Genomic DNA, 26411 nt, shown 5'->3' with positions numbered 1-26411 from the left:
CGAGACTGCAGATTGCAGAACTGGAACACTCTATTTGAAGACAGTGGCTGCTGAGTGCTGAGCTGCATCAAATCTATCAGCATCATGTAACTTCGATCAGGAACAGACTCCATTTCATTTCCGACAACTAGCACCTGTTTTCCCTAGACTTACCAAGTATTAAGTAACTGCATTAGTATTAGGTTAAATTAAAGGCCCTACATCGAACAAGTCTAACAATTAAAACTTAAATGCAAGAGTGCACAATTTATCACTAAATATCTTCCTCTTTTAATTCTAATCAACACACGGTTTCGTCTTTGTTTCACCCAATCGTGCTGATAATCAGTAATCATGCACTCTGCACTCTAACTTCGAGATGTTTCAAAAGGGCTCCCGACGAGTTGAATTAGATCAATATTTTCTTTTGATACATAGATACTGATTGGGAGGTTCATCATACTATTCTTGTCACATGGTAACGATTAACGATTAGCTGATCAGCTTCCAGCATCGACAGGCCGAAATCCATAAATATAATCAGTTGTAATTTAATATTTATCATCGTCCGGATCATCATAATATTTTAATTTAAAGTTACAATTGAACGGTGTTAAGAAAGATAATTTAAGAGAAATGTTTTGAAAGTGCCTGATTTCGAGTATAAGATCTGTACTGATACATTAATTTTCAGATTGTTATTATAGTTTATTTGTATTTTTTATATTATCTTATCCGCACAAGTTCGGAAGCCATCTGAACGCTATTGCCAGACACAGGCATATATTTATTTTGGGGTATCATGCTCTCAGAAATTTCAACTCAGTCCGATATTATAGTTATACTAACCTGCATTGCATAAGGTTAATTGTCTCGCAGTCTAGTGCATAAACCTTTTATTTTGTATAAACCCTTTATTTTGATTGGGAAAACTTTAGTTTAATGTGGTTACCGTCTCTAAAGTTGGCATGATAGTTAATAAACTCTTATCTATTATGTCACTGAAGATGACGCCTTGCAACATGTTTGACGATAGCCTGTAGATTGATAGTTTGATCTAAGTATTTATACAACAATTCATCTAGTTTGATTGATTCAAAGGGAAACAAATTCCTCTCTTATCTATTATGACTATATTTAAATTCAATCCTGTAAAGTGATACTCCTTTTTTAGTAATTTAAACATGTGTTTTCTCCTTCTGATTTTTAAACTATTACCGGTCACGCTGAATAATAATGACATCAGTGAATTTAAAGCTATCGTTAACATCACTCAGAAAATGCGCGTCTTTAGCGCGTGTCTTGTTGTTATGCATCAATCCTTCGGTAGATCGGCGAGATGCACCACTGTGCCTCACCGAGCTGCGAAGGATTGACATCGTGAATCAAGAGGAGATGGTACACGCACAGATAGTTCATTTGAGTCAGCTGAGGTACTTGCTAGTACCTTTAGTTCTGTGTTTGTGCGTGAACCACCTGGCCCTCTTCCCCAAAATGAGAGTTATAACAAAGAGGTTATTGATGATATGGAAATTAGCAGTTCTGATATCAAGAAGCAGCTTTTAAAGCTTAATGTTTTTAAGAGTTCTGGTCCGGATGGCGTTCATCCAAAGTTGTTGAAATCCTTAGCATACGATGAAAAGTTTGTTGAAGCTGTAACTAAATTATTTGTTAAGTGTTCAGAAACAGGAGTCCTGCCTGACATTTGGAAGACAGCATCTGTTGTAGCATTGTTCAAAAAGGGTGTTAAATCTGATCCCTTAAATTATAGACCTGTCTCATTAACTTGTATTTTGTGCAAAGTGTATGAAAAGTTGGTGAGGGCACATTTATTAACATTTTTAGAAGAACGAATTTCAAAGCATCAGCATGGATTTGTGAAGGGTAAATCTTGTCTATCTAATCTCTTAGAGACATTTGATAATATTCTTGATATTTTAGACGAAGGTGCTCCTGTCGATCTTTTGTATTTTGATTTTAGTAAAGCTTTTGACACAGTCCCCCACTTTAGACTTCTATCTAAATTGGAGGGGTTTGGGGTCAAGGGAAAAGTTTTAGATGTTATAAAAGACTTCCTGACAGACAGTTACTGGGCGGCACTCAGCCTGTCATTCCGCCGAATCTCTATTCTCTATATGTTAATGAACATGATAGCCTGAGGTCCCCAGGTAAACAGACAGAACCATGAGGGTTTGTGTAGAAGGACAATGGTCTGAGGTGAAACACGTGTTATCTGGTGTTCCCCAGGGGTCAGTATTGGGTCCTTTGCTATTTATTCTTTATATAAACGATTTACCTGACAATGTTAAAAATAAGATTAAATTATTTGCAGATGATCTCAAGTCAGTTTGTAATGCAGCTAACCATAGAAGTGTATCTGATGATATTTTAGAACTCGAAATTTGGGAGAGTATTTGGCACTTAAACTTCAATCCTGCCAAGTGTAAAGTAGTCCATATTAATCTGAATAATAATCCTAACTCGAATTATATTGTAAATGGAGTAGAACTAGAAGTATCTGCACAGGAAAAAGATTTGGGGGTTATTACCCATAGCTCCTTGCTTTGGAATGAACAGATAAAAGCATGTATTTCTAAAGCAAATCGTATGATCTGCTGGATTGTAAGGAACTTAGTTATTAGAGAAAAGGTTGTAATGATAGCTATTTATAAAGCTTTGATAAGACCTCATCTTGAGTATTGTGTCCAATTGTGGAATCCAGTTGCGGCTCATGGAAGTTGGGGGACTGTTTTGGAGCTGGAGAGCGTCCAGAGGCGGTTTACCTGTCTTATTGATGAGGTGGGTACTCTTCCATACAGCTGCAGACTGGATATCCTCAATTTGACAACGCTGGCAGAGCGGCGAATACGTGGGGACCTTATCGAAGCTTTTAAAGTAACTAGTGGTTTGACTGAATATGGATCGGGTTTGTTCAGAATGAGCAGATCTGGTCTTAATCTAGTTTCAACCAATAGGTGTAATAAGAGTGTAACTAAAGTTAAGAATCTCCAGTCTTCTTTTCTTCCGGAGCGAGTCATTCCTTACTGGAACAAACTCCCTTCAGATGTCAAGAACTGCTCGACAGTTTTAAGCTTTAAAGTTAGATTGGAAGGATTTAAGAAAGAAATGATTTCTAAAAACAGTGTAAATGATTTTTATTTTTGGAATGTTTCGAATCAAGTTTTAGGGAAAATTGAAGAACCCAGTTATTTAAGCAATAAGGAGACACATAATGAATATCTTTGGTTTCATCCTTTTGTGGCAAAGAAGCGTTTTATAAATCTTTATTCCACTGGGAAGTATTAATGAATTATTTATAGATAATGTATTAGATTTTATTAATTAATAAAATTGAATTTGATAAATTATTAATGTTGATGGAAAAATATATTTATTTAAATTATTCTTTTATTTAGTGCAATGATATTTTGTAGACACTTGTGATGATGTTATGTCATAATCTTTACTTACTTACTTACTTTATAGGACAGATGATTACAGATGTCTAAACATTGTCTTAATTGACGATGTCAATTCATGGCAGCTCGGCGCGGCACAGTAGCGCATCTCGCCGATCTAGCCAGTCGCTGTGAGAAGCCTCATTGAGTGCGCGGCGCGGCACAGTAACGCATCGCGCTACAAAACATTGTCGAGACTTTTTGCTAATAATAGATTTCAGAAACGAGATTCTAGATAGTATCCATATTCCATAGTTACAAATCGTAAACAGATGTTCAATGAAGCGCGCACGTACGTTTATTCTTGGCCGTTAATCAGACCCATGACATAACGCTATAGGTGGCAGTGACTGTAATTTTCTTCAACAATTACTGAATTATCCATCCATAAAGTGATTTACAAAATGACACCTAAACCTCGTGTTTCGGTGTTCACTTAAACGGTACTTGGCGGCTGAACTGTGGTGTCTGACGTTTGCAGCTAGATCGGACTCTGCATGATATTGTATTAGCAAATTTGTATAGTGTATAATTGTTTAGTGTTTATAATACTCTGCAACCTGGTAGCACGGCTGACACAAAAACAAAATGTTGGCCTGGCTTGTGCATAACCAAGTAAATAACACGCACTCCGATAAAAGCCGTCTGGAGAAACTCCGCAAAATGTTCATTGTAGTCAACGGGCACAAAGAAGCACTACTAGCAATTGTGTCCTTTACCCTCCTACATAATTTGAACATTTTTGTGGCTAACTCATTGAACAACATCTGAATTAAAATGTGTCTAGTATTAAAAGATTCAGTAAGTAATTTTTTCATGTACGCTGTACACTGTAGTTAGTAAATCAAATCAAACTTTTTCGATCAGCCGCGCGCTGAACCAGTGTTGCACTAGGTAAAAATTGTGTATATTTTGTTCATTTTTGAGTGTAAATTAATTTATTAATTTATCACAAATTATTTTATTATAATATAACCACTTATGTGAAATGGTTATTTTGACTTTAAATATTTGAACTAAATATGAATTGATTGTGGGTATAAAATAAAATTTGTTTTACTAAAAAAAAAAATTTGTTTTACTGAAATAGTTCAGATTATTTTCAATTTCAAAAGAACGATGAAAGCGTTCTGATATTTATAGACTTTAACTTTAACTTTTAGACCATATATCCAGTCTTATATTTCATTCACAGAGCTACCTCTCAGCTAATTTTAAGCTGGAGGTCCCTAGCGTAACTCTTGCAATGTATCATAGTATGCAATTAAATCAAATATAGTTATGTTTATTCTCTCAAGAAAACTAAAGTTTCATTAAAACATCAATTTTATTTCGTATCAATTGAAGCACTAGCAAGCAAAACAATATTTTATAAAAAATCTTAAGCATGGAAGTAGTATATATATAACTCGATTCAAACAAAACAATTATAATGAAATATGTCTCTTTGTTGAGTCCTCCTGTTTTAAGAACAGAAATTAAGAATGTAGATAAGTGTTAACCAGAGGTAGTAACTGTGTTTTCTGTAGAGGGTGCATTTGTTGAGGAGGGTCCTCTTCTTGGGGACTCTGTTCTGAAAATACCTCTCAGAAAGTTGTAAAACCTGTAGTAGTTTAGGTTTGTGTTGAGCAAAAGTTCCATTTGGCATCTCTGGGACAAAGTTTTGTGTTAGCTTTTAGCAGTGGATTTTGACATAAGACATCTAATTAAATCAGTAAAGCAAAGTTATATTCAGGATGCTAATATACCTGGTTAATAAATACCCTTTACATACAGGCTGGCCCAGAAATAACTGCCCAAACACAACCCAACGTTCAGGAAATCTAAGTTTGACTTATATCCATACTCTCTGAAATTTGTGTACAAATTTCAGAGTGTATAGATATAAGTCAAACTATAATAGTAAACTGTAATATAAGTTGACACAAATTACGTGAGTTATTGAAGGGTTGCGTGTGGGTAGTTACTTTTGGGCCACCCTGTATATACACCTTCTGTTTGTGAAAGAATAAATGAATGGGTTTGCCACCAAGTTTATCTGCATCGAGATGACCCCCACAACAACCAGCAGCACAGGCATATCTCTCTTTGCTCCTGCTAGGCCCCAGTACCACAGCCAAGGACCATAGCTCCCAATGAAAACCCAGCAAACAATGGATACTGTAAGGGTTGCCTTCCGGATTGATTTGTGGCCTCTTGAGTGTTGTTGTGCAAGAAACAGAATTGCAACATTAGTGAGGAAGATCATAGTCATAACCAAGAAATGAAAACCCACAAAGATATAATTTGCAGTCGGTCCTAAAACAGGCATGCAGCAGCTCATTAGAGGTTCATAGAATATTCCTGTTGCCACGAATGGCCATGATCCAATGTAAAGAGTTGAAGCTATCCAAATTAAGAGTACTACAGATTTTATTATGGTGGTAGTAAGAACTGGCGACAACGGTCTATGGAGGGAATGAAGTTTACAAACACCTATAAGAACTATTAAACAAAATTCTGCCACAAAAAATGCATGCTTAGTGTAGCCGAGAATGAAACACAGGTGATCCCCAAATACCCATCTGAAAGTGATGTATTATGTTATTAACCTAATATCAAATAAAGGCAATGTAATTTTATCAAATATAACTAAATACAATCATGCTAATTTTTTAAGCAATGAAAATCCTGTAACCTACCTGCCACAGACAAGGTTAACTGAGATGACTCCAAAAACAATGATTACTAGGACTAGGTCAGCAGCTGCTATGTTTTCTATCAAGATAACAGTCGTTCTATCCATGCTGACAGCTTTGTACCGGAGCGAGGCATAGAGTACGAGACTATTCCCAATGACACCTTAGGTAAACATGTATTTTAATATTACTGTCACACATTTTTCATAACTCCTCAATTATAAAATAGAGATAATGGTTTTTCATTCAAATTTCCTCTTCATCGTGATATATGATTGTAACGATAACATCAGTGACAGAGTTGTGTGTTTCTTGGAGTGTGTAACTTTACCGATAAAGAAAAGCAAGAACTGCAGAGTAATGTAGGTTTTCTCCTCTGCTTCTGTCAAATCAAGGAGTTCCCCAAATGTTGTATTGCTCTCCTTGTATGTTTTCCACATTCTTGTTCCTTAAACTTGCCCCTGTGCAGTGTGCATGACCTGTGTTTATTATTATGTTCTGTATTATTCCCTGAATGTTTGTGTACTAGTATTGTGAACTATGGAGTCGATATTAGAAAATGATATCAAAGGGATATTAGAACAGGATATTTCAAGATAAACAAGAATTTCGCCGCGGTTAAACCACACGTGATCAATTTTCCCTACGATGTACTTCATTGTTTTGAGTGAAAAGTGTGACTGGAAAAAAGTGTCATACAGTGTTACATACTATGTTTTTTTATAAATGAGTGGTATTCGTGCATGGTAAGCCACGTATTAACAATAAATGAATCCAGAAAATTGCGGAAAATAACTTTGCGAAGGAGGAATTTCACTGTAAATAATTAACACATGGCTAGCGCAGCATAACAGACGCTTCCTATACACACAATGATAGGGGAATGGTCTATATTGCGAAGGAGCAGACTTTTGTCATCACCGCAGGGCCGTCGGGCCACCTCATATATCCAAACCCGATTACTTATTCCTTACGATCTTTTTGCCTTCAGCAAGAGTAGGGAAAAAATTGCCCATTCAGAACAGAATAACTATAGATAATTTCCATAAGTTTTTTCTAGTAATTGATTTTAATATTTATGTCGGTCAACTTTGGGCGAAACTGATAAATAAATAAGTTAATACACAAACTTAATTAAGCTACACAAACTTAATTAAGTTACACAAACTTAATTAAGTTACACAAAACTCAGCGACGCAGTATTATTTAGAGTGAAATTAAATACAAAATGAACAGATCTCTACGTTCAATCGTCAGTGAAAAATCTAGAACAAGACGTTTTATCGTGAAGAATTACAGAGGAAACCAAGAAGAGAATTTATAATACTTGACAGCTCGACTCTAGGTACAAATCTTCAACAGATGTTCAACAGTATAGGACAGATGATTACAGATGTCTAAACATTGTCGAGACTTTTTGCTAATAATAGATTTCAGAAACGAGATTCTAGATAGTATCCATATTCCATAGTTACAAATCGTAAACAGATGTTCAATGAAATAGTTCAGATTATTTTCAATTTCAAAAGAACGACGAAAGCGTTCTGATATTTATAGACTTTAACTTTAACTTTTAGACCGTATATCCAGTCTTCTATTTCATTCACAGAGCTACCTCTCAGCTAATTTCAAACTTGATCCTTCTCATAACTAATCAATTTCCCGAGCACCGAACAAGATGTTACCTAAATATATTGACCTCCATTTTAGCTTTAAATATATAGATTGCTGAATCAATTGATTTCATTATTTAGAATAAGAATTATTATTAAGAATACTAACCATTTTAGGTTCTAACTATGACTCTAAACGAAAGCGTTTGAAAATGGAATCACAGCGATCAGAAGAACCACAAAATGCTAATGAAATAAAAAATGAGAACGGTTCAAGATCAGTCAGTCCTAGTAATATGCTTCAAGATCCAAAAGTTCAGGACCAAGTGTCTAGCCCTATTCCTGGGGGCCCTATAAATGAAAATCAATCACCCCCTTCTGGATCTGCAAGTTCCCAAAAACCAGGATCTGCAAGTTCTCAAAGACCAGGATCTGCAAGTTCCCAGAGACCAGGCTCTGCTAGTTCCCAGAGACCGGGATCTGCTAGTTCTCAAAAACCAGGATCAGCTAGTTCCCAAAGACCAGGATCAGCAAATTCTCTAAGACCAGGATCTGCAAGCTCTCAAAAACCAGGATCAGCAAATTCTCAAAGACCAGGATCAGCAAATTCTCAAAGACCAGGATCAGCAAATTCTCAAAGACCAGGATCAGCAAATTCTCAAAGACCAGGATCTGCAAGTTCTCAAAAACCAGGATCTGAAAATTCTCAAAGACCAGGATCTGCTAGTTCTCAGCACTCAATCAGAAAAGCTGGTTTCAACGACTCACCAATAGTCAATTCCATAGAAGTTGAGAGTCTTGAACCAGTGCCTGATGTACCAGTACCAGATAGTACTGGGAATACTGAGACAGTATCAGATAGAAGAGCTTCAGCTGTAACAATCTTAGAGATGGAGACCGAGGAGGATGAGCAAATTGATGTAAGTTAGTTTCTTGTTGATGTTTTTTATAGAGTTATATTTTTTTGGGTACATTTTCTTCGACACAATGCACAGCAGCAGCCCAGGCTTATTTATATTATGTCATATGTGCATATAATATGACTCTGACAGTAAGAATCAAATTAAGTGAATGGTATAGATATAAAATCCAATTTAACTAACATTTCAGAGTGTTTTCACCCCTGATTTAGAACCATTCCCTGCGATGCCATCAAGTGATAACTTATTTGTTATTGAAGAGGACCACGAAGGGGAGGAACTTCTTAAAATAGAGGTGTTTTCAAAAGACATGGGTCGTAAGTAACAATATAGTGTCTGAAAATACCTTACACCTTACAGCTAGATAACTAGAGCTGCTGGCCCTTCTTTATCATGATATTGATTCGTATATTCTATCATCACATAATGTTTAAGTTAATAGATTTGCTCCATTATTATTATCCAATTAATAAAGGGTCGGATTTGTTGGGCTCTCCGCCCCTGTTTGATATACATGTTTATTAAAATCATAACAAGACAAAATGCCAACAGCCCCTTATCCCTTATATTTTGCAGAGGAGGATAATGATATAGTGACCAGCCCCTCATCCCTTATATTTTGCAGAGGAGGGTGATGATATAGTGACCAGCCCCTCATCCCTTATATTTTGCAGAGGAGGGTGATGATATAGTGACCAGCCCCTCATCCCTTATATTTTGCAGAGGAGGGTGATGATATAGTGACCCCACGTGACCAGGTTGACCTCCCCCAATTGTTGGAAGAGTTACACGGTGTTCCCACTCAGCTTGCTGTTGACATACCACCCAAGGTATGTAGATGATAGAGCTGACAACCAATCTAATTAAATCTTACGTTTGGATTTTATGATTTTTGAAAAAGGTATTTTCGTCAGTTTTAAAGTTTTTTCTCCAGATGAGGTGATTACTGACTCCTTTAACAGAAACACGCGGTTTATTGGTATTTTATATAGAGATCTGTAATTCGTAGACAATATAGATCTTCGGACGGTAATGACCTTTTGTTACAATTTGAACGAATGTTACCGTACAAACTATTTCAGGAGTGTTACAAACTATTTCAGGAGTTGATGTCCGATAAGAGGATCCCAGACACAGTCGAGCAACAACTGGACATTGCGGGCCGGGACGATTACTTGCTGGAATTTGAGCAGGAAGTCAAGGAGGATGTTCTGATGATAGGGAACATTTCTTTAGATGAGATAAAGGTTTGTAATTAAATTTCTTCAGTAATTATGTGATAATTATTATAGATAATTAATTATCATGTCAACAAAATATGGGGTGCGGTTGGTAAGTTTGATGTTGAGAAATTCCCAATCTGCCCGTATCATGTAGTAAGTATCAAGTAACCTAAAGTAAGTATCATGTAGGCTGAAGAACAAAGGTTGCGTGAAGAGCACGTCAGGTTCCAGGACCAAGAGTCTCGGCTCCACGAGAGACGTAAAGACGAGGTTGTGAAGAAAGAAGAGTTAGCTAAACACCAAGTCAGGGACATGGCCAAGTTGAAGCGGGAGGAACTTGCTAGAAAAGAGGTTATATCTAGTGGTGTGATTTAGTGTGATTTAGTGTGATCTAGATCTGATGACTTTTTATTGGATTTTAAAATACAACAAGATCAGAGTATCAGACAAGGTTTGCCGCCTATTATTCCCAATACTTCCCGTCTTTAGATAAATGTACATATTCCAGAAACAAATAGCAGCGAAAAGAAGGTTGTACCACAGTGAGGTTCAAACAGCGTACCGTAAAGCGCAGTCCCAGCTTCTGTACGCTTTACAGACCAGGAGAGCTGAAGTGGAGGTTTGTCAGCACTAAGGGGATCTTGTTTACATAGTGCCCCCCCCCCCCCCTCCATAGTCGTAATGTAGTAAGGTTGAAATGTCCGATCTTGTTTACATAGTCGTAATGTAAGGTTGAAAAGTCCGATCCCTATAGTTATATATAAATTTCAATTCTAAATCCAAAACTTTACAACAAATTGAGTTGAGGACTGTTTGAATTTCAAACAGATAGCTGACAGACATTAATGATAGATAAGAAACATTATAAACTCTATCACAATAAAGATAATTTGTCACTTGTTCTTCAGACGATGTATGGAGATCTGATCCTAGCAGACTCCCAATACGGCGGTAATAATGGGAGGAGGTGGAAGGTGGACTGGAACAAGGCCCCCCAACCCGTCCAGATAAAACTCAGATGCCTTAGAGGTATGTTAATACTCCGTAAATTACCATAGTTATCATTACCATTGTATGCAATATTGGCAGGGTGATTTGATAGTACTGAAGTCTTAAAATATTGTTAAAATCAATAAGTCAATCGATTAATGTATATTATTGTGGTCACTGATCAACCCTGATTTTATACTTCAGTCAAAGGACAAAATTATAATTTTATATACCGAATTATTATCTCTAAACATGCACACTGTCACTAATTTAAAATTTATAAAAAGGTTAATGTTAAAATGTTGAAAGTTTGACATGGTGGAAGAATGCTGAAAATATTGTAATTTAACTAAGCGTTTTTAATTAGATTTTCGTAGTCTCAATTCCCATAGCATTGTTAAGGACATAATTGGAGCTGAATATTGGCTTCTGCTTCGTATTTAAGTAGCAGCGTACCCTTCTTGTAATGTTGTCACGTGTGAAAACAGGCATATTCTCCCGCCCCGTTAGTGCCCTGGAACTTGGAATCAAACCTAACCTAGCTACTTATCTCCTGATATATCACTTACATCTACTGTATCTGCCGTGACACGAGGCACAAGAGCCACAGACCCGCTAGTTAATTACATAAAGTGTGTGGTTGTCATGGTTACTCTCAATAACTTCCCTCTAACAAAGTGAATACTGCTCACGTGACGCAGGCTCCACACGTGATATACGACATGTTCTACGTCACTAATAGGTTTAATGGTGTTTACAGCAATATCTAAGTGGGACCTGGGGGTGAGTTAGGGGCACCTCAGCTCAGGGCAGCATGCCAACTACTAAAACTCTACGCTCTACAATAGAACTAGGGGAGCAAATATCCAGTATAACTCAGAAGAAGTCAGCTGCTAAAAATATCCAGTATAACTCAGAAGAAGTCAGCTGCTAAAACTCTACGCTCTGAAATATAACTAGGGGAGCAAATATCCAGTATAACTCAGAAGAAGTCAGCTACTAAAACTCTACGCTCTGAAATATAACTAGGGGAGCAAATATCCAGTATAACTCAGAAGAAGTCTTGTTATAAGATACGGAGAAAAGACTTATCGTCTCAATTATAATCCTTAGGATGGGCCTTTGGAATAATGAACCATTTTAAATTCTATTGACACTGTGACAGATACTTTCTATTAAAGTATTAAACGTCCACAGAATTGTGATAAGTTTACTAGGTTTCCCTGATAAATACTAGGCTTATGGTTTGGACTCAGGTTTAGTGTAACCATGCAGTCTGATAGCGACTTAACACTTAGTCTAACCTGAAACCTCACACAACCTCGGCGATCACTCTGACAGAATCTGAGGATCCAGCCCCACTTCGTCCTCTCAACACTTCTCTACCCCTTAGGGTGGGTGGCTTTAATAAACTGGGATGTTGGGAGAGCAGGTTCAGATCGGACCATTTTCTCTCTCTCTCTCTCTCTCTCTCTCTCTCTCTCTCTCTCTCTCTCTCTCTCTCTCTCACTCTCTGCAATGGTTCAGGCAGCTTAATGGGTCACTTAAAATATTTGAACCATGTAATTAGGGCATTCTTTTGATCTTAATGACAATAAGATTAGTTAATAATGAGTTAGGTGTCGGAATAACCATTTTTTGTTTGACAGCCCAAAATATACAAGAGTGATGGTTAATGACGTTTCAAGCTTGCAGGAGATACCGTATCAGCCATGATAATTAACGGTGGGGGTTGTGGGTGCCAGTCGTTCCCTTGTGCTCCCCATAATTGCTATTTAATGTGTTACAGAGGGCTAATAACGTTGGGATAAGCCTGGTCCCCTCCTGTTGACGTGCTAAAAGCCCTGCTCTCTGCTCCACGGTTTAAAATTTTTGGTGAATAGTCATTATTGAGGGATCTATCAGTGGTGTGCATTTCAGTCGCAAACCTCTACTCACTGCTTCAATACAATTATACGACCTTCCTCGGCCAATGGAAACGCGAGATTGGGTCATGTGGTGCGGATTTCAGCAATGATTGGCTGACAGCATGCAGCACTAAGACACGCATTAGAGAAAACACAGTCCGGGACCAGAATTAGGTCTCCAATATAGCTAACTGGGAAAGACCACGTGTCACCAAGGCAACAGCACGTGCTGTGTGGCGGTAAGGTTCATCAGAGCATTCAAACGATCACGTGATTTACCTCGTGATATTTTACTGAACCTCAAAGCTAAACTTCAACAGACATTTTAACGGCATCCCTTTGTTCTTTGCTATTGATTGGCATTTATTATTTGTTTGCTTGTATTTTATGCATCGTTTCCTAGTATATTTTACTTTATTATGTGTAACTGTGGCAATTTTGCATAATATTAAGACAAAGAAGTTTTGCAGAAAATATCGGAAACTCTGTTGGTTGTAATAGCTGGCTTTCTTATTTAATTTCTATATTCAAACTTGTATTTCGTCTTCGATCATAAAAAATGTCATACAACTTGACTTTTGCCTCATCTTTCACGACATCCTGAAAGCTCTAATAACTTGATATTGAAAATCTTTTATTTGATATAGTACCCTCTATCTCAGGATGAACTATACTTTGAAAACGGAGCCCTCGCCCCCTGGTATGGAATGTTCAGTAATAACCTCCTACCCAGACGAGAACACCTTCCCCCACTTCACTGTGGAACAGGTTGCGAGTGTGTGTGAGTCTCTGGAGAGTAGTGGAGACATTGACCGTCTCTACCGCTTCCTCTGGTCTCTGCCTCTGGCGCAGATTGAAGAGTTCAACAAGAACGAGAGGATAATGAGATCGCGTGCTGTGGTGTGCTTCCATCGTCAGGAGTACAGGGAGTTGTATTCTATCATTGAGAACTGCCGCTTTTCACGGGACAGTCACGAGAAGCTGCAATATCTGTGGAATGAGGCGCACTATAACGAGGCGGAGAAGTTGCGCGGGAGAGCGCTCGGTGCTGTAGACAAGTACAGGGTCCGGAAGAAGTTCCCACTCCCACAAACCATCTGGGATGGAAAGATCCAGAATCATTGCTTTAAAGAGAAGTCTCGTGCGATTCTGAAGGAATGGTACAGCAAGAACCCATACCCTTCACCGCACACCAAACGTGAACTAGCCAACACGGCGGGTTTAACCGCAACTCAAGTCAGCAACTGGTTTAAGAACAGGCGGCAGCGTGACCGGGCAGCCCTCACTAAGAGCAACAAGACTCTCATCATGTCACCTGACCGCTCCACCACCACGTCACCCCCGCCACTCATGCGAGCTGTGGTGTCCTCACCCGCTATTTCCAGTCACTACACCTCCTGTCCCACTCACGGCCTCATATCACCCACAATCCTCACTCACACCCCCTACTCGGGCTTCATTTCTTACAGTGGGAACCCCGAAACTGTTTAATAGCAGCAAGAGCTGTACAGATATTTCGGAATGTGGTTTGTTTGAAGATGTTTACTCGTAGTTAAAATCATACTGGAGATGAATTTTAATTTTGTGTACTAGCTAGACTGTGCTAACTCGAATAACTCGAATTACTGATGTGAAATTTACGTTTTCACCAATTAGTTATACAATTTCGCTATTTTGGTGGTAGTTGTTAGCTTAAGAAAACTTTAACATTACCTTATTTGTTATACACAATCAAAATGTTATCTAAAATAAAAGAAGTGTCAGATATGATGATTGTGGATATCGCGTAGATATCGCGTGACGAGTGACAGAACATAACTTATCAGCATCCAGCCAGATAGCAAAGATCGTGATTAATAATCACGTGCCTAAACACATCTGTGTTGTCTTTCGGGCTTTCCGTCGATATTCTTTTTGTCATGGTTTTCAAACCAAGATAGTAGTGTTTACTTGATGATTTATTTAATTTTGACGATTACATTAAATTGTTTTATATGTTTTAATAAAAAAGTTGTTGTCACGCTTATTTATATCTGAGCAATTTTAGCTCTCAGAGGAGCACCATCTAAGAGAAGATCTGTTTTATCCATTGTTTGGGTGAATACTCACTACAACAGCGAGAATATGATTAATTTTCTTGAAAATTATTGTTTTAGCGGATGAAATGTATTTTATATTCTAATGCTAATTATTAATTTATGTTGAATAGTTCATTATGTGTAATCTATTGTTGACCATCACCACAAAGTTGGAGAATAATTTATAAAACCTAAAAACCCTAATGCCCTTGTCTCTTCTTCCCTGGTCTAGATGCAATCTATAAACCAACCAAACTACACTACACAACAGCCTATCCAAATGTACAGAAAACATGCTTTTTAATAGCTTGAAACAAATCCGGATCAGTTCTGACAAACGAAAATCATAATTCTGGAGAGTTCCGGCTTGAAAAAATTCTAAATTTGGTCGTTTTCTCCTACATGTCACGTGGTATATTGTCAGGAAATAACCAGTCCCTCTTGCCAGGTATAAAAGATAAGCTACCCGGGGGCCGGTGTCACGTGGTAAATTGTCAGGAAATAACCAGTTCCTCTTGCCAGGTATAAAAGATAAGCTGCCCGGGGGCCGGTACGTGGTTCTGGTTTCCATGTACGATAGAATAGGAGGCCACGTGATGAGGTGGAGCAACCTGACTGGTCAGCAGTGGAGTGGGAGCACGCTACCTCTCTCTCACGACGGAGCATTCCATTCTATAGAGCTTCCAGTTAGTCGCATTCTTGGCATTTTGCTTTATCAAACAACTTTGTAATTAACTGGTCTATATAAGTATATAGAACTGTTTTGTTCTGTATTCTACGAACATTTGCACAATGTACAATGTGTAAAAATCATCTTCTCGACAATCCCGATTAGTAAAATTAAAACCACCAGATTGTCTCCAAAATAAGGAACCCCCCTCTAACCCATCCCTCCAGGTCGAACAGTCAGTGTTCACAGTGTGTCCCAGTGTACCCGACATCAGACCCAGTATGGTATTTGTATTTGAAGTGTTTCTGCTGCGTGGACCCATGGTTCCTACCGATAGAGTGGTTGCATGGGGCGCATTTCCTCTCTGTGACAAAGAGTGCAGGTCAGTGATAGTTTTTATTACGAAATTCAAATTAGTTGATGAAAGTCATTGCGATGGTCGTGCAATGGCGTAACGAACGGCCCCGCTGACGCCGCTGTGGGGGGGGGGGGGGGGGGCAACAGGCAACATTACGCCACTGTGATCGTGGTTATGTCATTAAGTTAAATTTTAATTTTTTAAGTTGAACATTTAATTTGCAATGATTTTAACCAAAAAACGATTTCTCCGAGGTTGAACCTCATCTTTATACCTTTATACCTGTAAAAACCTCAGTGTGATAGAAGGGAAATACAAATGTCCACTGCTACGAGGTGAAGTTGATAACCGCGTCCAATCACACGACAAAATCGAGCGTCTGATCGCCACAGACATTGATAACTGGTTGTGTAACCTGTACGTTGAGGTAATCAAGTTACCCCGGTATATGGGCGGTCAGAAAGAGTTTGAGGTAGAACTACAGTTCACAAGCTCCCTGCTCGGTTACCCTGATCGACTACAAGACGGGGAGCCGCCTAAAGACGGTAACCCGCCCATTATTGAGGGAGCGGATAGTGGGTCCACTATCGGATACGAGCCCGCTGACGTGTCCACTACTAATGAGACCGGTGAGGACAAGATGATGGACCACACTTTACCGAATGAAGACGAAAGATGTGGTTCGGTGCAGAGTATGCGCGCAGATGTGCACGCCACACAAATATCACGACCTTTCACAGCTGCACAGGAGATGATGAGTGAGGGAGACGAGTCTGAAAAGCAGGAGGATCCTGAGAACGACTACGAGAACGAGTTTAAAGAGGTGCAGGATAAGGAGGGGCTGTATTACAAGATACACAGGGAGAACCCTATGCAGTCCTATCAAACCTCACTCTATAAGATGTTACCTCGAACTAACTTGATGAAAACAAATGTTACGGTCAAGAAAACCCTGACCAGCGCTGAGGAGCTAGCTGAGTTCAAGTTTGCTGTACAAGTGCCATTTTGTGATCAAGGCAAGAGGAAGAAGATTACTCATGAGAGATTTAGGTTCGTGATCTTTGTATCTATACTGTATTGTATTATAAAAGTATCATGTATACCTACATTGTATACAGTGTGGGATTTTAGTAAGTCAACTATAGATGCCAAATGACACGATTGAGGTGCTGGAAGTTTGATTTCGGTCAGAAGAAACCCACAGCAGAAAACTTAAACAATTTTCAGTCTTTGAAGATGAAATTTCCAGAGATTTTGACTCCCAGTACCTCAATTTGGTTTCATACCATCATCAATTAACCGACTAATTGGTTTCTGGGCAAAAAGTTCTTCCAATCTGTCAAATTCGTGTTCAGAAAATTTTATATTTGAAAATTGGACAGGATTTTGAAAATACAACTTTTTGTTTTGTTAAGCTTTCTGCTGTTGGCGTCCTCCGACCGAAATCAAATTTCCAGCACCTCGAAGTCGATCGTGTCATTTGGCATTTATAGTTGACTTACTAATTGGTTTCGGGTGAAAAAAAACCGGCAAAACAGTAAAATTTCGGTCCTGGAAATTTCATCTGCAAAAACTGAAAATGGGACAGAGATTGGGACAATATGATTTTGCAATTTTATTCGGGATTTAGACTCCCAGTACCTCAATTTGGTTTCATACCATCATCAATTAACTGACTAATTGGTTTCTGGGCAAAAAGTTCATTCAATCTGTCTAATTTTTGTTCAGAAAATTTCATATTTGAAAATGGGACAGGATTTTGAAAATACAACTTTTCGTTTTGTTAAGCTTTCTGCTGTGGACTTCCTCCGACCGAAATCAAACTTCCATCACCTTAATCGTGTCATTTGGCATCTATAGTTTTCAGTGTATTATGAGTTTTCAGTGTATCAAGAGTGAAACTTTTAATATATTAAGTATTGATGATAACATGATTGTGCATCCCAAACAATAACCTACCTAGTACCTATTGACAACGATTAGCTTTACCACAGGTTTTTGTACCTACAAATGCTGACAGAAGTTGGGGTCAGCAAGTTCAAAACCCCCGAGTTTTGGACCCTTATCTTCTTTCTGTTTGTTGCTGGTCTTGGTCGAATGTTACTTCACTACGTTGGCCAGTATATACTACTACAAATCTGGGACGTGCCCGTCACCAAGTTTAAACCCAAGTGGTACACGTGCGAATTGATATACTTCTCGGAGACCCTGGATTATTTCAAGATAATTGCGCTAGTCGTCATGGGTCCGATGTCAAACATCATGTTCTTCATAGCCCTGGTAACCACTGCAGCTGTTTCTTATCGTCTCATGGGATTTTTCCCAAACATAGCTTCCCAGTTCATCTCCGCATTCGGTGTGATGACCTTCTTTGACTGGTTGATCGTGCTGATTATTGACTGCATGACGGGACGATATGAACCGTCTACTGAAGTTGGGATGGAGGGGATCGTCGGGGACGCTTTTAAGTTATACGAGGTGTTTGACAGGAAGGAAAGTAACGGTTTAGTCGGGGCCTTTCTTACTATCTTCATCTACTTCTTTCTTTCATTTCTGAGTGGTGTGATATTTTACATGTACTACCTGAGGATACATTTGAACGGGAGGTTGCTGGACATATTTGTAAGACTTACTGGAAAAAACGAGGATTTCTTTGTCCCACATGATCTAGAGGTTAGCAAATTTCAATACTTTGGAGAAAAAATATCAGTATTTATGTTTCTTTAAAGTTTGAATGTTGTGTGTGTGAAAAATAGATGCAACAAGTTAACACTTTTACTGTGAACAGTCGGAAAATAAATATTTTAAGCTTAACGAAAATATTACTTACTGCAGATAAGCCACGCAGAGTTGGACTTTATCGTGACAAAAGCAGAACAGTGGAGAGGCGAGGAGGGCGAGAGACGAAAAACAGCTATCTACGACTACGTCTGGGAAGAGGAGGTAAGCACTAAGCAGTGGTAATTATCTAGTTAGTAATTAATAGTAATTATCGAGTTAGTAATTTATAGTAATTACCTTGTTAGGCTTCAGCGTCTTTTATTTTGATCATTTTAAAGGCTTCACCGTCTTTAATTCATCGCAACCAGTCTTTAAATTTGCTGGTAGAAGTAAGGTCAGAGTGTGGAATGTTATTAAATTATCTCTGTTTATTCCAATTCCATGAGGAGGTGTTCTAGCAAATGTGTGGGCGAAATTGCGATTATGTCGCTTTATGTCGCGCGAGGTTTATTTCTCAGAATTGTGGGTATGTCGCTTTTATTCGGATCCATAAATAACGAAAAGTTACTTGCGTGCGCGTATTTTTATATAGTTTTATAGAGTTACATATTGTGAATCTGCTGAGCCTTTAGTAGCACGGCGGGTAAGGCGGCTTTAGTAAACTAGCTCATCCCGGTTCGAGCCTCGTCAGGGGTCATTTTTTTGGCATTTATTGATTACTTTACTACAATTATCAGCAGAGCACCTTAGTAATACACTATCAGATAAATTATACTGTTCGGACTTCAGCTAGAGAAGACTTGCCTTTAAGAATTTGTCCGGAGAAGGCCTCGTTCACACTGGAACATGTCAAATGGTAAACGGAGTTTAAATCTGTTAATGGTTTTTTGTTGTTAATGGTTAGAATTTAGAATGGAATCAATTTGATGAGGATCCAGAGTTAATTACCTGCTAGGATTAATAAGTCAGTTCTACAGTTGAAGAGGTCACTTTTTCAAACTTTTAATGGCGAAATTGGCTCGGAACTTCATTCCTAGATTCATCACTTTCAGTTAGTAACTACGGTGTACCATGGAACCAGTTAAAGCATCGGGTCAATTCAAAACATTCACATCCCATATTCTTAAATCTACATCATTCACCAAAACCAGCTTGACCACTTAACTTTTCATTACTAATTGCAATATGAGAGGCGAGAGCCTGTAGCCAGGAACAGTACCTTTAGATTTCGACCGTAACCGGACCATTTTTACCGTTACCGGACCATATCATCTTCATCTTGTGGCATGGTTCCCAAGCCTGATAGTAATACATATGCACTACGGCAGTATCTAGTATACCCTGAGCGGTGGAGATCTATCATTGTATTGGTGAAACTTCTCTCAATAAATCACTGTTCGTTACCTGTTTATTAAAGGTTTTTCCAATCAATATCATGTGTGATAATCCAGCCAAATCTATTTTTCAGGAACCATAAACAATAGTCAATAAACATACAATACAAGGCCTTCTCCGGGTAGTCTTCTCCAGACAGTATTGATCTATGTAAACCCGCGCACGCACCTACCTTTTTGCAATATTTAGGATCAAATTTGTGCGCATAACCATAGTTTTGAAAAGCGACATAGTAGTGGGCTAAAGTAGTGGATGACCTTGCTGTACGGCAAGTTAAACAAGGATCTGAAACTACTAGGTTCCGTACAGACTCAACTCTGCACCCGTGTCAATATGTTCATTATATGCAAGCCTCTTGATTTATAATCACCGAGTCTAGTAATTGTTTAAGAGAGTTCTCTGGCAGTTACGAAACTCGAGAGACTGTGGGATACTGAAGGGAAAGGAAGCAGTTCTAACGAGCTCTTCTCAAACACAAGGATATAACTTGTGAACTCGGCTAGTATATATGAAACATTTGTCATGGAGTTGTAGAGGGAGTTATGTGCCTCGCCGGGCTAAAGTAGTGGATGACCTTGCTGTACGGCAAGTTAAACAAGGATCTGAAACTACTAGGTTCCGTACAGACTCAACTCTGCACCCGTGTCAATATGTTCATTATATGCAAGCCTCTTGATTTATACCCACACTTTGAGAAGAAAACATCTACTGAATTCCATTAATTGTCAAAAAAAGAGTTGATGAATCCAGATTTTTGGAACATTTTTGGAACATTTTTGGAACATGTCCCAAAATTGTCCCAAAAGTGTCCCATGCATTTATTTGCCCTAATAAGCTCTAAATAGTGCCAAAAATAATTGTAAATGATGGATATAGTTGCAAGCTAGGTCTAGGGGCCATCGAAAGTAGCATAAAATTACCCAGGTTCATGGAATGAACGAAAATGAACAAAAATGAATATTGTCCTAAAAATGCTCAGAACGGTTTAAAATTGGTCGGAAAGTGTTTATATTAGTCCTAGGACCACTCAAACCAAGTTTGGGAATCACTGCATGTCTAGAACCGATGTTACCAATGTTCCAAAATGTTCCAATTTTGGGACAATAATCCTCCTGAGAATCCAGATTTTTGGAACATGGGCACATCGAAGTATTGGCTGTATTTAAGTGCTGGGAAGCCTCAATTCGGTTTTCTAAGATGGATATAGGTAAAAACTAGGCCTAAGAGCCATCAAAACTCAAATAACATTACCCATCATTTTCATTTTCGTTCATGGAATGAACGAAAATGAACAAAAATGAATATTGTCCTAAAAATGCTCAGAACGGTTTAAAATTGGTCGGAAAGTGTTTATATTGGTTCTAGGACCACCCAAACCAAGTTTGGGAATCACTGCATGTCTAGAACCGATGTTACATATGTTCCAAAATGTTCCAATTTTGGGACAATAATCCTCCTGAGAATCCAGATTTTTGGAACATGGGCACATCGAAGTATTGGCTGTATTTAAGTGCTGGGAAGCCTCAATTCGGTTTTCTAAGATGGATATAGGTAAAAACTAGGCCTAAGAGCCATCAAAACTCAAATAACATCACCCAGGTTCATGGAATGAACGAAAATGAACAAAAATGAATATTGTCCTAAAAATGCTCAGAACGGTTTAAAATTGGTCGGAAAGTGTTTATATTAGTCCTAGGACCACTCAAACCAAGTTTGGGAATCACTGCATGTCTAGAACCGATGTTACCAATGTTCCAAAATGTTCCAATTTTGGGACAATAATCCTCCTGAGAATCCAGATCTTTGGAACATGGGCACATCGAAGTATTGGCTGTATTTAAGTGCTGGGAAGCCTCAATTCGGTTTTATAAGATGGATGTAGGTAAAAACTAGGCCTAAGAGCCATCAAAACTCAAATAACATTACCCAGGTTCATGGAATGAACGAAAATGAACAAAAATGAATATTGTCCTAAAAATGCTCAGAACGGTTTAAAATTGGTCGGAAAGTTTGGGAATCACTTCATGTCTAGACCCGATGTTACCAATGTTGTCACAATAATCCTCCTGAGCATCCAGATTTTTGGAACATGGGGACATCGAAGAGCTGGGAAGCCTCAATTCGGTTTTCTAAGATGGATATAAAAAACTAGGCCTAGAGGAGCCATCAAAAGTCGAATAATATTACCCAAGTTTATAGAATGAACAACGAACATGAAAATTTTCCTCAAAGCGCTCAGAATGGTTAAAAAATGGTGGCAAAGAGTCAATATTTTCATCCAACAGGGTCTTAAAGTTGCAATCATAATTATGTACAATTAGACAGAAATTATTTTATTGGGCAAATATTTTGGTTTTAATAATCCTCCAATATTTTGATATAAATTTTTGACATCACTAGCTGTATTTGAGTGTGCTTTGTATTTTGAAAACAAAGATAACAGTCATTTAGTAAACAGCAAATTAAATTCTACGTTTATTATCTAGTAAAAATACTGTATGTTATAAAATACTGTATATTATAAAATCTGTATATAAAAATAAACTACTCAATTACTCTACAGTAAGACTTCTTTATACAGACCGTTTTAACGGACCAGGTGGAGATGAAAATGGATTTTGTCGTTGTGTCGGGGTTCAGTCTTCGTCTTTTTGTCAATTTTAAACCGTTCTGAGCATTTTTAAGTTTTTAGGACAATATTCATTTTTGTTCATTTTCGTTCATTCCATGAACCTGGGTAATGTTATTTGAGTTTTGATGGCTCTTAGGCCTAGTTTTTACCTATATCCATCTTAAAAAACCGAATTGAGGCTTCCCAGCACTTAAATACAGCCAATACTTCGATGTGCCCATGTTCCAAAGATCTGGATTCTCAGAAGGATTATTGTCCCAAAATTGGAACATTTTGGAAAATTGGTAACATCGGTTCTAGACATGCAGTGATTCCCAAACTTGGTTTGAGTGGTCCTAGGACTAATATAAACACTTTCCGACCAATTTTAAACCGTTCTGAGCATTTTTAGGACAATATTCATTTTTGTTCATTTTCGTTCATTCCATGAACATGGGTAATGTTATTTGAGTTTTGATGGCTCTTAGGCCTAGTTTTTACCTATATCCATCTTAGAAAACCGAATTGAGGCTTCCCAGCACTTAAATACAGCCAATACTTCGAATTGCCCATGTTCCAAAAATCTGGATTCTCAGGAGGATTATTGTCCCAAAATTGGAACATTTTGGAACATTGGTAACATCGGTTCTAGACATGCAGTGATTCCCAAACTTGGTTTGAGTGGTCCTAGGACTAATATAAACACTTTCCGACCAATTTTAAACCGTTCTGAGCACTTTGAGAAGAATGTTCATTTTCGTTCATTTCTGGTCATTCCATGGGTAATTTTATACGACTTTTGATGGCTCCTAGGCCTAGCTTACGGCTATATCCATCTTAGAAAACCGAACTGAGCCTTCCCAGCACTCAAATACGGCCAATACTGTGATGTGCCCATGTTCCAAATTTATGGATTCATCTACTGCAAAAAAAAAATAATAGAACGCGCATGAATTATTTTATATACAAAGTTTTAACGCTACCAACGAGTGTGGTAAAATCTTAGCGCGCGCACAGTATTTATCGCATCACGCACGTACTTTTGCCAGCCAAATATAAATAAGTTATCTCCATTCATCGTTTTTATCTCCCCAGATCACCGAAGAGTGGGATGACACGGCCTCAAAAGACGTAGACAAATTCAAGATGGATGTAACAACGCATGTGTCGATACATACTCTGCATCTTGACGGACTGAGGGAGCTATTCAGACACTTCCTGCGCTTGTCTGACGGTGCTATCCTGGAGGTGGGTATTATGAATAATACTAATCAGAATAATACTAATCAGAATTTTTATGCTCAGAAGTCAGATCTGCTGAAACTGAATTTTCGTGTTATCGTAATGATCATTTGGCATTTACTGATGTGGAAACATCAAATCTCGAGACTTCATTTCTATTCAGTATTCTTTGAGTTGGGGATAGTGAAAGTAGCACAATAAATATGAATTTTATCAGGTGTTTGGTGAGGCTGGCTTCCTTGGACTGGACGAGGCTGTTAAATCTCAACTCAAAGACAAATTTGACGACATGCAGGTTATTTGTTCTGCTATACAAAATATTTTCACACTGACGTTTTTATATTTTCATGATTGTTTCACCTATTATTAATTTAAGGAGACTACTTATGATCGGTAGAAAACGCCAACTTATAAATGTATATTAGAGTAACGATTATGTTAGCTCCACCTCACTGGCAACTTGTAATCTAGCAAACTCTAAAAATTAGACGTTAAAATGATATAATCAATTCTGTTTTCACTCACTAAACACTAAATATCCAGGTTCAAGTGAACACCACCCTCAACCGAGCAACCACCGCCAAACACCGCTCCCTAAATCAGAGCAGGGCCACTCTCCTCAGCAAAACGTCCGCTCACCGTACTGACGGGTCACGTGCTGGGTCACGTGTTCCCAGTCTACACTCCAGGGCGGCGTCTAGACCAAGCAGTGCTACGTCCAAGTCCAGTGTTAGATCAAGACAGAGTGTCAAATCCTACTCGTCCAGCGGCAAGAAGAATCTATGATGCGATATTTCACTATATTTCCAGGAATCGTTCGTATAGCTTTCCCTTCTAGGACTCCAGCTAGATCACGACGCGTATTAGTATTACGCTCACTAACTTACGCTGATTATTAGCAATAGCGGTAATTTACGAGATTTGGTTTGAAATTATGCTTGAAAGTAAACAGGGACCAACATAATTGATATGACAACGAATCCTGTGACTTTGTACGATAGTATGATATATATCAAATGATTATTAGATTAGATGATATATTAACATTCCATTAACAGCTTAACAGGAATTAGGAAGCTTTTTCACGGGCGAATCAAATTTCCAACTCAGTAGATCATCAAAAACATTGACCGACAAATTTCTGATTTTTATTACTGACCCTTGTTTTTCATATTTTGTCAAAATTATAACAATATTGTGTAATTTATTGATATGTAGTGCAATTATATGCAATATAATATAGAAGTAGGCTCAGCTGTTGAATTATAGTATGTTGTGTAACTGAATTTTAAATAAAAATATGTATGATCAATTGATTAACATTTTATTCCTGGTTGACGAATAATGGATAGTGGTAATTTATCCTATTCTTTGACAAATATTAAATACTTTTATATTTCTCAGTGATCACTAACTTTTAACCTATTTTCAATTTGATTGAGTAAATTTAGAATATTTTCAGCTGTAAATATTTCGTAATTTTGATTAAATAAATTAGCAACAGCCATGTGTTTATTTTATCCATATTACTTTCAGTAAAAACGATAAATTCACTGGGGGGGGGGGGGGTCGAACTATATTAAAGTATATTAAAATGTAGGATTTTTCCCGATTTTGACCCGGGGATATACTTTAATATACTTTAATATACCTACAATATACATACTTTAATATATCCCTATCTCCTTGGAGGCCTACATCAAAAATTGTTGCCGAAAATAAGCTTGAAATGCAATTCTTAATCGATTCCAAAAATTTCTTGAAAAAATATTGAAAACTGATGGAGTTATTTCAATTTTAATAAAGTCATTTTGGCTAGTATTCCTAACCGAGATATTATGTGCAATTTTCCCAATTTTGTTCATGGATGTCTTTTTACTTAGTATCCACTATATTCAACAAACACTGAGTTATATCTTTCACATAGAGTTAGTCTCATTAAAAAATATTGACATTTTATCGAATTTGGGCAAAAGCGTATGCCCAAATATGGGCATATTTTTTAAAGCTCATAGCTCAGCCAATTTTTGACCAATCTGGATGGAAATTCATGTACTAGTCCTAAAACAGGCTTATCTTGCGAATCTGAGTGAAAAATATAGTTCATCATGTAAATCTTAACGAAGAATATAAATCTTCTAATTGTAGGTATATTAAAGTATATTAAAATGTAGGATTTTTTCCGATTTTGACCCGGGGATATACTTTAATATACTTTAATATGGTTGCCCCCCCCCCCCCCCCCCCCCCCCCCCCATTCACTTCTAGAAAAAGTATTTCTCACCTTTAATAATATCCTACTACAGTAAATAAATTTAAATATCGATATTCTATTGCGACTTTTTTATACGAATTGGGTGTCGAACCATTTGCCATCTTGAATTGCAGTATTAGTTTTACGACAAATCAGAACATTGCAGCAAGTCAAACAATTATAGCCGATTCCAAATTTCTTTTTAGTCAATAACCGGGCCCAAAAACCCTTCTCTCCCACCTATATAATAATAACTCATCCAGTGGAGAGAAAAAAAAACTGCCGGCCGTACTATACACTTCAGATTGCAGATC

General features: G+C 37.8%; 2 protein-coding genes across 2 annotated transcripts; both read left to right on the top strand.

Moving 5' to 3' along the window:
- The first annotated feature begins 7868 nt into the window (after positions 1 to 7868).
- Positions 7869 to 25342, top strand: LOC134822940 (uncharacterized). The gene is made up of 15 exons (XM_063834219.1): positions 7869 to 8648; positions 8839 to 8965; positions 9372 to 9478; positions 9752 to 9895; positions 10061 to 10222; positions 10380 to 10490; positions 10780 to 10900; positions 15369 to 15532; positions 15744 to 15898; positions 16172 to 16924; positions 17869 to 18547; positions 18710 to 18817; positions 23697 to 23849; positions 24061 to 24138; positions 24387 to 25342. The coding sequence occupies exons 1-15, from the start codon at positions 7941 to 7943 to the stop codon at positions 24627 to 24629; spliced, it is 3813 nt and encodes a 1270-aa protein (XP_063690289.1). The 5' UTR covers positions 7869 to 7940; the 3' UTR covers positions 24630 to 25342.
- LOC134823477 (homeobox protein SIX6-like) lies at positions 13432 to 14259 on the top strand. The gene has a single exon (XM_063834946.1). It carries the CDS (start codon positions 13432 to 13434, stop codon positions 14257 to 14259), a length of 828 nt encoding a protein of 275 aa, XP_063691016.1.
- Positions 25343 to 26411: the final 1069 nt, after the last annotated feature.

This window comes from Bolinopsis microptera, chromosome 11 (genome assembly GCF_026151205.1).
Source record: "Bolinopsis microptera isolate Bmic1 chromosome 11, MBARI_Bmic_1.0, whole genome shotgun sequence".
Lineage (NCBI taxonomy): Eukaryota > Metazoa > Ctenophora > Tentaculata > Lobata > Bolinopsidae > Bolinopsis > Bolinopsis microptera.
The sequence above is the reverse complement of the archived record's forward strand: the minus strand, read 5'-3'. Positions and strand labels throughout refer to the sequence as shown.

Excerpts from the sequence above, each read along its gene's own strand:
- LOC134822940 (XM_063834219.1), top strand. The coding sequence starts at position 7,941 with ATGGAATCACAGCGATCAGAAGAACCACAAAATGCTAATGAAATAAAA. Across the intron at positions 15,533-15,743 it reads TCCATTCTATAGAGCTTCCA|GTCGAACAGTCAGTGTTCAC; the intron begins GTTAGTCGCATT and ends CCATCCCTCCAG. Across the intron at positions 18,548-18,709 it reads TTGTCCCACATGATCTAGAG|ATAAGCCACGCAGAGTTGGA; the intron begins GTTAGCAAATTT and ends TACTTACTGCAG.
- LOC134823477 (XM_063834946.1), top strand. The coding sequence starts at position 13,432 with ATGAACTATACTTTGAAAACGGAGCCCTCGCCCCCTGGTATGGAATGT.